The 12,468-nt window shown below is 33.1% G+C and overlaps 1 protein-coding gene across 1 annotated transcript; it reads left to right on the top strand.

The window, feature by feature from the left end:
- Positions 1-965: 965 nt before the first annotated feature.
- LOC140442353 (uncharacterized) lies at positions 966-1,472 on the top strand. The gene has a single exon (XM_072533428.1). The coding sequence runs from the start codon at positions 966-968 to the stop codon at positions 1,470-1,472; it is 507 nt and encodes a 168-aa protein (XP_072389529.1).
- Positions 1,473-12,468: the final 10,996 nt, after the last annotated feature.

Here is a 12,468-nt window from a genome sequence, read left to right as displayed (position 1 = left end):
CAATATTATACTCTCAAAAAGCCTTTTTTCGACAAGATATTAAATTTTTACATTCGTCGTCCCACCATACGGGAAGACCGGATTTTGGTTGAAATGATTTTTGAGTAATCATAGCAGAGTCTGCAGCTTCGGTAATTGTTTTTATTAAGTTATTAAACATTTCCAAAGATGTAGGGGAAGTGTGCCTATGATGGACCACCTGCTGTAATTTTAAATATGGCGCGGTTACATGCACATCGCTGGTTGCCGCTTGCGCACGAAGTTTGTAGTTTAGTATTTGCAAAGTTTCAGACCCGTGGCGGTTATAACAGTAAATTTGTGAAATAAAATTAAAATTTGGTGTTGCCGATCCAATAAAATTTTTTGGTAAGTAATATTTTACTGGTAACATACGTTAAGCTAAGTGTTTCTTTTGTTTTGTATAAAATGACTACACTTTCTTTGTCAAATACTATACTTTGTTTTAGGTTAGAATGGTCAAAACAAAAGTAACAGAATTAAATTTACTGTCTTGTCTATTTGCCTATGATGAACCCCTTTGTCGTTACCTATGACGGACTAGGGGTCCATCATAGGAAAAAGGAAATAAGTTGCTACTTAACGATTAACATAATACATTTTACAGGGATGGATCCTCATAAAAGGCAACAGTGGAATGAGAGTAATATGCAGGAAGCTTTAAAAAGCATACAAGAAAAAACTATGGGGTTTAAGTTGGCAGCAAAAACATTTAACATTCCAAAAACGACTTTGAAAAGGCGCTTTAATAAGCAACAAGGAAGTACCAAAGGTGATTTGGGAGGACGAAGACCAATATTTTCCACTGCTATTGAAAAGGAAATTGTTGACCATATGGTCACCATGGAAGCTCGTTTTTTGGCTTGACCAGTAAAGATTTACGAAAACTTGTATACGAAGTAGCTGAAATAAACAATATTAGCCACAGTTTTAATAAGGAAACCAAGATGGCAGGCTGGAAATGGGTCAGAGGCTTTTTAAAGAGAAATCCACGATTATCATTACGAACTCCAGAAAATACTTCGTTGGCAAAGGCTCAAGCTTTTAATAAACCAAATATATGTGCCTATTTTACAGCATTAGCACATATATTAGACGAGTTTCAATTTCCACCGGAAAACATTTATAACATGGACGAGTCTGGTTTGACAACTGTGCAAAAGAGATCGCAGAAGATTTATGCTAGTAAAGGTCGCAAACAGGTTGGTGCTTTAGGTAGTGCAGAACGCGGTCTACATATTACGGTCGTATGTGCAATGAATGCAATTGGAACATATGTTCCTCCTGCTTTGATTTTTCCTCGACAGAGGAAGAAAGACGAACTTATGATCGATGCACTTACTGGAAGTGTAGCCTTCTCTCAAGAAAAAGGATGGATGACTTCCGACATTTTCTATCTCTGGCTGCAACATTTTTTAAGGTATTCAAAGGCTTCTAAAACCAACCAATGGTAGTCATAAAAGTTTTGAAGCTCTCCAGTTTGCAAAAGAAAACGGTATTATTATGTTTTGTTTTCCTGTTCACTGCTCTCATCACGTTCAACCCTTGGACGTAGGATTTTTTAGACCACTTTAAACTTACTACGGCCAAGAAATTCAATTATGGCTGCGACAGAATCCAGGTAAAACAGTTACCCAATTTAAAGTAGCCAGTATCTTTAATAAAGCATATTTAAAAAGTGCTCTTCCATCAAATGCAATAAATGCATTTAAAAAGACATGAATAGAACCGTTCAATCCAGATGTCTTCGAGGATTGGCAATTTTTGCCGTCTATAACAACAGATAGAGAAAATTATGAACAAAACCCACTACCAGGCTGTTCTGACGAGAACTCACTACCGGAACATCGGAATCAAAATGTTTCTTCGATTGAAGGTTTATCAAAAATCACTGATCAGAAATCAACATCATTGTCAGTCCTAAATATCTCGGTCGAAGATATTTGTCCTCCTTTAGCTGGAGTATCTGAAGTAACTCAGAAAAGGGGTAGAAAACGGAGTAAAAGGGGATATTTAAATTCAACGCCAGAAATTGATGATATAAAACAAAAAATTGCAGAAAAAGAAGCAAAAAAAAAAAGAAAAAAAGACGCAAGAAAAGTAAAAAGGCAAGTTCGTGTTTCAACTATAAACAGTTCTGAAGACGATTGTGAATCTTCCTTTGAAGAAGACCACTCGGACGATGCAGCTTGCATTTACTGTAACGAACCATTTTCGCATTCACGATCCAAAGAAAAATGGATTCGTTGTCAAGTGTGTAAGAATTGGTGTCACAATAAATGTGCAGATGTAAATCCTGGACGTAAACAATTTGTGTGTGAATTGTTCATGTAACTTTTTTCTTAAAAATACCTATTTGTAATATTATTTATCGTTTCGAATATCTTTTGGTTTAATAAAATAATTTGGTATTTACTTATTTTATACAAAATGCAACGGGTCCATCATGGGCGTATCAAAGGGTCCATCATGAGCGCATATATGCCCATGATGGACCCTTAACAGGATTTTAGTAAACTATGAATAACTTTTGTCATCTTAATTTTTATCAAAATTTGAAACATTTGCATATTATACAAATAACAAGACGTTATGTGGTCATATTTAAACCCTGCTAAGTAAATAATTAAAATTATTAGGGAGCTTTTTCCTTAAGGGGTCCATCATAGGCACATTTCCCCTAACATCTATAGAACGTGTGTCTGGAAGTCTGGAAAGCATTTTTCTAAGTAATTTTCAAATATAGGCCAGTCCGCTGAAGACTCCTTCCATTTTGTGGAGATATGGATTGTTCTTGGAGAATATTTCAAATCTATGGTGATTTGGATAGCAGTATTTTTCTTATTATCTTTTCGCAATGAAGACGCAGTAAAAAATCAAAATTTTAATGAAATTAACAGCACGCGCGACTCAAACAAAATATCTATTTTAATAGAGTCTACCGATAAATATGTGGTAAATTTAACACTTTTACCTATGCCCACCGGTATTGAGGAAATATAACAATAGACGATTTTTATTTTAATTCCTTTGAAGACTCTGACGGGCGTACTTTTCGAAAAATTCTGCAGTGTTCGAATAAATTATTAATTTTTTTTGTAACAATTTTAAACCATGAAAATCTGAAGACAACTTAATTTATCGCGCACTCATTTTATATTTTGTATACAAAAACATATTTGTTGGCTACAATGTAAAAAACATATTAGTTGTCAATATAACATAATAATTGTTACTGTAAAAGGGTTTAAAGAGTTTTTTAAATTACAAACGTTTTTGTTAAAATTACTTATTAGAATTGAGAACTGGGTTTTAATTGTAAAAATACGAATTTATTTGAGGTTTAACCTTAAGTATTAATAAAAAAATGTTTTAGGAAAAAAAAGTTGGACTAATTTACAAGTATTTTGTAGATATACAATATATTTTACACTTTTACGAAAAATCATAAATTTTGTATTAAATCAATTCAAACATATGATCCAAATTGAAAACCTAACCTAACTAATGATTTTAGTACTTTTACAATTCAGTATATTCAATGTACTCGCCAAGATCAGCAAACATGAAAGTCTCTGAATCACTATCTTTACTTGATGAGTCATTATTTACTGATATTATTACCGGTAATACTGTATTATCTCAATCCAGGATTGAATCCATATTTCATGTGTTTTCTTCTTCTTTTAACACATGTTCAATCGAATTTTGCGAATTTACCTTCGTCATATGTAACAGCGAAGGACCTACCTACATTTTTTAATTTAAATGTCGTATTATGTCGTGCTGTATATCTTTTAACTTGGGAGGAAGACGCACAATATCAATGTGATATGTGTGTGATGTGTTTTTGCAAGTTCATCTACTGATTATGATGTGATGTTTATGTCTATTGCCCACTAATGTTTATGTCTAATGTTTATGTCTATTACCCACCTAATGAGATCGTGTTTTTTCCAAGAAATATATGGTATTTGTTGAGTTTGACAGAAATAATAACTAGCGTTAGCTATTACTGCAACCGAACCTTTTGGTAACAGTTCTATCATCTGCTAAAAAAATATTCTTCAAGAACATCACTTTTCATATCTTCATGTTAGTCGCCTTCTTTTTTTTTAGATTGAACCGTCCTCTAAAAAGCCGTTGCCACTTCCAATGTGTGTTATTATTAGGTGTCGTCCTACATAATCTCCGTTGTCAGAGTTTCTTCTATTTGTATTAGCACTTCTATAAACTTCACATTCTGGAACTATTACTTATTCTACTCTAGTTATTTACATTTGATGATCTGCTTCTCCACTCAAATGATTTATGGATCATGTTACCACATTTGACGCATTTAATATCACTTACTTTGAAAGCTGCCTCATTGATCCTATTAGGTTGTTTGCTTTTATCAAATTTCTTCAGTTCTTTATCAAATAATCTCCTCCTCCTCCTCATTCCTTGCGCCCTTGTTAGGGCATGGTACACTCTAATTATTATTGGCTTGCTGCCTCCATTGGCTGCTATCCTGTGCCATATGGACGGCTTCATGTAGGGATTTTCCCACCAGAGTCTTCATTTGATCTGCCCGTCCTGTTGCAGATCTTGCTCTTGGTCTTCGACCTTCTACCTTTCCTTCTACTACCAATAGTTTCGTGGTTCCCGCTCTTCTAGCTATGTAGCCGAAGTAAATTAGATATGCTCGGTTTACTTTTTTTAATAGCCTGTCTTTTATAAGAGGCTTTTCCAGAATTGACAGGTTGGGTCTATGTTCTGTCCAGATCACGAGTGGAATTCTTCTATAGACCCACATTTCGAAGGCTTCGATTTTATTCCTATCGATTTTTTTGAGAGTCCCTTTTTCAGCTGCGTATGTAGCAATATGAAAAATAAGGGCATTGACCAACCTGAGCTTAGTCTTTCTCGTTATTGTTCGATCTTTCTATATTTTAATTAGTTTAGCAGTTGCGGTTCGGGTCATTGCTAGTCTTTACTTTATTTCTGAGGAGCAATTGCCATAGTTGGTTATGAGGGAGCCCAAGTATATAAATCTGCCTACCATTTCGAAATTTGCCACTTGGTGTATGTGCGTTAGATTATTATTTGTTCTGTCTACGATTATTATTTTTGTTTCTCCGGTGTTGATCTGAAGTACGAATTCTTCGCTTATCCGGCTTAGCCGTTCAGTGATGGTAATCATTTCGATTTCATTCGCTGCTAGTATCAGTGTATCACCTGCGTATCGAAGGTTGCTGATTTTTCTGATTCCTATAGTGGATCCTCTATCCCATCCGTCTAGTACTCTTCTCATTATATATTCAGAATATATGTTGTACAATTATGGTGATAGTATGCAGCCCTGTCTAGTTCCTTTCTTTATTTTAAACGCATCTGAATATATTCCGTGTATTTTAACTTTGGCTAAGTTTTTTTATACAGATTTCTTATTAGGTTAACTAGGTGGTTAGCTACCCCCATATTTTCCATTATATTCCAGAGGGGATCCCATTTTACTGAATCGAAAGCCTTTGTGTAATCTACGAAACAGAGCAGCATTGGTATGTTCTCAAATAATCTAGATCTTTAACAAAATCCATAGTTATCTCATTGTTTAATCATTCATTCATAAACCTTCATTAAAAGTTAAGAGAAGATGACATACTTTATCAGATTGATCTATCTTACTACCTACACCTTTCAGTTGTCTTATAATTCTTAAAATTCATAAAATGGTCTTCCAGTTTTAATCTCTTTTACATTTTAAAGTCAACAGCTATTTGCTATTTTAATGTAAGCTTGGGTGAATTCTTTATCTCTCAAAAACTTCTTCGAGTGCTTTCAGCATTTCTTTAGCGGTTTTGACATCTTTTATAATGTCTAAATGCTTATATATAATACACTGAACTATAATCTACTTTGCTTTTGCATGATAATCTGTAAAATTTTCTCTCTCTGTTAGGTCTACACTTTTAATCATTGATAATACTTTCTGTTCATTTAATAAGCTCTTAAATCGAAATTTACAACTTTTGAAATTATTTCCTGCGAGAAGGGGAAATTGTTGACCTGCAAACATCCTTGAATGAAATCACTTTTACTTGATTTTTACTTACTTACTTACTGGGCCCATAAGCTTTTAAATATTTAGTTTAGAAATAATTTAAATAAACTCATTATTTATGGATAATTTCTTTTACTAAAATAAACATGCTACATTTTTATCTGCATTGTTATTATATCTCTCACAAACATGCCGATGATATAATTTATAATTAAACAATAGCCAACCTCCACTAACTACCAATCTATATTAAAAAAAACACATCTCTCTAAAGAATAATATTAAGTCAAGTCGGTTAAAAAAATTAAAAGAGAGTCATAAAATAACATTCAATTCAATAAATGTTAATTTATTTTAGAAAAAATTTTGTCTTGGATAAAAATCGGTGAACAGATACAACATATTTAAAATTAAAACAATAAATAAAAATTTTAACCGATTGCCTATTAGAATTTTATCATTCAACAACAAAAACTTACATTCCTCGAAAGATAAACCTTTTATGCATTTGCTACTTAAAATTGATAGATATTAAAGGTACTTGAAATTAACCAAAATGCGTCTTTTTTATTTTTAGAATGAATGGCATGGGGATGCCACCATTTTCTGTGTGATGGTGGTCAGTGAACAGGACGAGTCGAAAGGTTCAACTGCTCGCATCACCGAAGGAGGAGTCGACCATCATTTTATAACAATTGAACTAGAGTCTGGCCGTGGAAACGCCTTGGACTACAATATTAAAATATATGCTGAGTAAATTTATAGTTTTTAATATCTACCTTTATATTTTTATGAAAATAAATGATCAAAATCATCCAAAATAGTATATGTACTATATTATGTCCTCTTGAGCTTGATAGCACAGCACCTCATTAGAAATTCAAAAATGTGTCCCAAACACTAGAGCTTCATTCAAAAAATGAAAGCGATTCGTATGCATTTCTTCATTAGAAATGTGTCTTTATTCACATATTTAGTATTCTCCCTGTATTATGAGATTCAGTTAACTGACACAATAGGTCCGAGGGTTAACATAAAACGAAAACGAAGGATTTGCTGATTCAGTGCCATATAATTGGGTATAAATGTTTGAAAAATGAAATTTTATGATAATCCAAATTTACTATAGTTTTATGAGTATGAGTCAAACTCATTATTTTGCTCATAACTTGTCTATTTAGAGATTTGACGTCAACTTAAAAAAAAGATACACAGAATGAGATACGCTAAATTAAAATCGGTTAATAAACGAAAAAGATATTGCAAAATAAACAACAAAATCGCTGTTTTTAAATATTGTTAATAACTTCTTCTTCTTCTTCCTTTATTGGGTAATATCCCAGGGGATAATTTTCCCAGCTAATTCAGATATTCTCAACTGGCTCTAGACAATCGAATATCCCCATATAACAATTATTTTATATTGAGTGAACACTATGTTGAAATTTCTTCTTCTTGGGCCAAATAGTTAGTATAGGAAGAACAATACAACACAGGATACAACTTTTCTCGCTTGGAGGTAGCAACCAAGCTGAACACATATCAGAAATGCTACCAACGGATAGTAGTCAGAGAACCCAGGTGTAAAAAAAGAGAGGAATTTGTAAGGTTATGTTATAGTAGAATATAAGAAAGGAATATATATTATAGATTGATTTTGGCTAGATTAAGAAAAGTAATCAACAAATTTAGTCTTTGAGGATTAAGATTGGATAGGAGAGAGCAAATCTCTGTAGGAGTTTGTATTTTTGTTTTAACCAATTCTTTGTATATGTTAAAATTTGGAGAAACGTTTATTGGACACTCTAGGATAATATGATTCAGAGATCCAATTTGACCACATTCACAGTATGGGTTGTCCCGAATACCTATGCGGAATAAATGAACTGGAGTGGAACAATGTCCTGTTCTCATTCTAATTACTGTGGTGATATGCCTTCTGTCTTTATAAGGAAATTGATTGAACCATTGTGATTTGTTCCATTTATTGACTATTTTACTATAAAACGACACTTTTGATCTGTTTGAATTCCATTCTTGTGACCATCGAGTCCAAATTAGCTTTTTAATATAAAATAAGTAGTTTGAAAAATGAAATTTAACTTTGGCTGGCATTTTTAGTAATCTTCCTATGTTTGCCAATTTGTCTGCAACACAATTGCCCTTAATATCCGAATGCCCTGGAATCCATGCCAGAATAATACTGATGTTCTGTTGATTGGCTTCTATAATACCCCTTTTTGTCATGATAGAGGTATGTTTAGTTTCCATTGAGTAAGATGTTTTCCCTATCTTTTGGATAGCACTCTTAGAATCAGATAAAATTAATGCCCTCTTGATATCCTTCTCCAAGACAAATTAAACCGCATGATTAATTGCAATAATCTCTGCAGTGCAAACTTGAGTCTGCGTAGGGAGTTTACTAGAGTATGAGTATTCAAAGTCAGGACAAAAAACACCAAATCCTGCTGACCCCTTACTATCAACTGACCCATCTGTAAAGATTATAGTGTGAAGTGGATTGTCAAGTGAGATTTTTTGAAATTAAATTAATGCATGCTCATCACCTTTATTAGACTGCACATTCCTAATAGGGATAGAAGTTAATTGATATTCTAACTCAAAATTGTGGCACAGAAATAAGTCACTAGAAAACAAAGTTGGGGTATGCTGGAATTTATTCATGATGGAAACTAAGAGGGGAATACTATTTTTATTCCAGTAATTATGATTTGATTGTATTGATATCTGTAATTGATTCAAGGCAGAAATTATTGGATTATTAATTAGCATAAGATTTTTAGGATGAATTTAGAATTAAACCATTCCCATCTGTACTTGAGAGTTTTCACCTAACAATGCATGAATAGGGGTATATCTCATACATCCTGTTATGATACGAATACTCTTATATTGTAATTTATCTAACCTGTTGATTAGCGCCTTAGGACAATCTGATAATATTTGACATCCATAATCTAAATGACTCTGTATCAAACCATTATGAACTATCTGGAAAGTTTTAGGATCATTACTAGAATATGTTCCACATAGAGCTCTCATTACATTCAAGCTACGACTTACTTTTAATTCTATTAAATCCACATATGATTTCCACTTTAGGTTTTTTTTGAATAACTACCCCTAAATATTTCACTGTATCCACCCATTTAATTGCATGACCTCTAATTCTTACGTTTGGAGGATTAACTTTACGATTCCCTTTTTGAAATATAATTGCTGAGGACTTGTTGTAAGATAGATTAAAGTTGTGTTCTAATAACCAGAGATCCATCCTTTCCATTAACAAGTTCAAAGAATTAATTAATTTAAGTTGATCAGCCCCACTAACCAGAGTGCGGTAAATTTTTTAACATAGAGTATGAAACCTGATCAGTACCCACAGCAGAATCAGTTTTAGAAAGAAGAGTATTGCGATATTCATCAAATGATATGGGATTCTCAGAATACTGCAGAGGACTGAAAAGTAATTCAAAGTTTCCAGAAATAGGTGAGAGAGATGTTAAAATTTCCTGGGCTACCTCCTCAGGTGGCAATTGAGATAAAAGAGATAATTTACTACCAGAAACCCTGTTAATTTTATTCCAAATATCTTTAAGGGGAGTATTTCTATTTAGTTTGCTACAAAAGGATCTAAAGCTTATTTTTCGCTTTAATTTTAGAAATGTTCTAGCTTTCGCTATGAATTTTTAGCCTCTATAGAGTTTTCAACACTAGGAGAATTTTTAAATGTATTAATAGCTGAAACTCTCTTTTGTATTATATGTGCACACGAATCATCCCACCATGGAATGTGATATTTGTTGTTATGAGAGGAGGTCCAAAGAATAATTGATGTGTCTGCCACTGATGATATATATTTGATAAAATTTTCATAGTCCTCAATTGGAAACGAAGAGAAAATACCCTCTAGTTTTTTATGGAAAGAAAACCAATCAGCCTTTTTGAAATTTTTTCTTTTAGAAACCTGATTAGGGTCTGTGTTGGGATACCGACATGGCATAGAATGGGAAAATAATCACTGTATCTGGAATGGTAGTCCATCCACTAATTTTAGGTGCCACATCTATCGAAGCTAATGATAAGTCAACTACTGATTTGCTGCCACCAGGACGAACCAATCTTGTTGGAGAACTATCATTAAGAAAAATTAACTTAAGATCTTCTGCAGTTTGCAAAATATTTCTGTCATTAACCCTATCTCTTGAACTTCCCCATGCTCTATGATTACAATTTAAATCACCCATGATAAGTAGAGGTTTGTTGATCGAGTTGACCAAAGAAGACCAGCATGTTTTGGAAATGTGATTGTCCAAAGGACAATACATTTTTAATATATTTAAATTATACTCGGGTAAAAAGATGAGTTGAAATTGAACATCTGAATTAAACCAGGATTGTTAATATGAATATCCCGAAAATCTATATTGTATTTGATAAGGGTAATTAAGCCCAAATATCCATCACCTCGATCCTTTCTGATAATATGATACCCTCTACATCTAATTATGTGTTGGTTAGATAGCCAAGACTCACTAATGAGGACAATATCAGGGTTATAGTCTTTAATAAGGACTTTTAAGTTATTAACATTGGTATTATAAGATCTTATATTCCATTATATATAATAGTTAGTGGGGCGTGATGATTGAAAATATGTTAAAAACATGTGTGTACCAGGTCAAGACGAGAGGGGAATCAGTATTATGAGTCCTCAGACCCAGATACCTCCATCCCTCCTCGCTCCTGACTAGTACTTATAGCATTATGTGATACACTTTTGTGTTTATGATTACCAATCTCTACATTTAATCTAACATGATCCTTAGGAGAACTATAATTTTTATCATTCAATTCACCAATAAATGTCATAACCAAATCCCTGTGATTTTTATTCAGCATTAATATAGCCTGATTTAAATCTCTTTGGATTTGAGAGTTACTTATAAAGTGGTTAGGAGATTCTTTGGGGGGTCTCCCATTAGGATTGTTCAATACTTTAGAATGAGAAATTTTATCAAAGCCTACATTTAATGGTCTTTTCCTTTTTGATGCAGTGAATTTTGTAATCTGACTGTAGGAAACAGAATTTGAAGACAGGGATGTAGCAACTGATCTCCTCTCTTGAACTGAAATGCTATTTGCAGAGAATAGATTATTTACAAGATTAGGAAAATCCTTAATGTTCAACTTTGGGCTAGATGTTTCCCTTGGAATGTTTTGGTTAGCTTCATAATAGGATAAGTTGGCAAACGACATAAGTTCATTAATACTCTTTTATCTTTTTTACATTCAGGATGTCTAGAGTCATGATCTGGTGTTTTACAGAACATACAAAACCTACTGCACCCTACAAACGAGGGAGAATCATGATTTGCACCACATGTAACACATCTGTTTTTTCCCTTGCATTGAGAAAGAGAATGTCCATATAAAAGATAGTTATGACATTGAATAACTGGGCTAACAAAGGGTATTACCCTCATAGGCAGACCATAAATTTAAATTTCTTTGGGGATATTCCTTCCTGAAAAAGTTAAACAGATAGTACCTGTAGGGATGAAAGTGGTTTCTGAATTATCTTGCATAACCCTTCTATTCATTCTTTTAACAGGGATAACTCTACAAAAGTAGATTAGTAGAAGTTGACATTTTAATTTCCTCTTCTGACAAAGATTTAAAAACTCATCTGACAATACCTTAACAAGATATGATGAGTGTTAATGAAAAGCTCATAACCAATTCTTTCCAGTCCTTCTTAAGGATAAACGAATTGGCAGATTGTCTGTCCTTGAATACTACCCCAACTCTATTTTTTCCCTTCGTATCAAACTTAACAATCTATTTCAGTTTTAAATTGAAGATAGTTTTAGCAATACTTAGGATATGATAGTTACCCACATTACTATTTTTACCCTGAACAAAGACCTCAAAGGGCCCCAAATCTGATTCAGAATATAAACTTTTTTCTTTAATGTTTACTTTCTCTATTGCATTGTTTTGAGACAGATTTTGACTTATATTAGGGTCGGGATCTGGCGGCCGGTCGGGAGGAATTTCTTCCTCCATAATGGCGAACGTTAACAAAGTTTAAATCTACCAAAACATTTAGATGTGGTTTGACTATATAAAAGATTAGGAAATATGTGAAGGAATAGAATCACAAATAAAATGTTAGTAAGGCCCTTACTTGTATTTCGTAGAATAAATCCAGCAATTTCTTCAAACACGAGGCAACCATTCACCATCAAAATTCGAAAAATAACTAACCTGGAATGACAATTATCGAAGCTTTGATTTCTAATCCAAAATAAGCGCAAATTCGTGAAATATACTGTACTTAAATTACAAAAATTCACAGAAAACTTTGAAATGCGTATTTA

The sequence above is a fragment of the Diabrotica undecimpunctata genome, chromosome 5 (assembly GCF_040954645.1).
Source record: "Diabrotica undecimpunctata isolate CICGRU chromosome 5, icDiaUnde3, whole genome shotgun sequence".
Classification (NCBI taxonomy): domain Eukaryota; kingdom Metazoa; phylum Arthropoda; class Insecta; order Coleoptera; family Chrysomelidae; genus Diabrotica; species Diabrotica undecimpunctata.
This window is presented reverse-complemented; position numbering and strand designations above follow the sequence as displayed.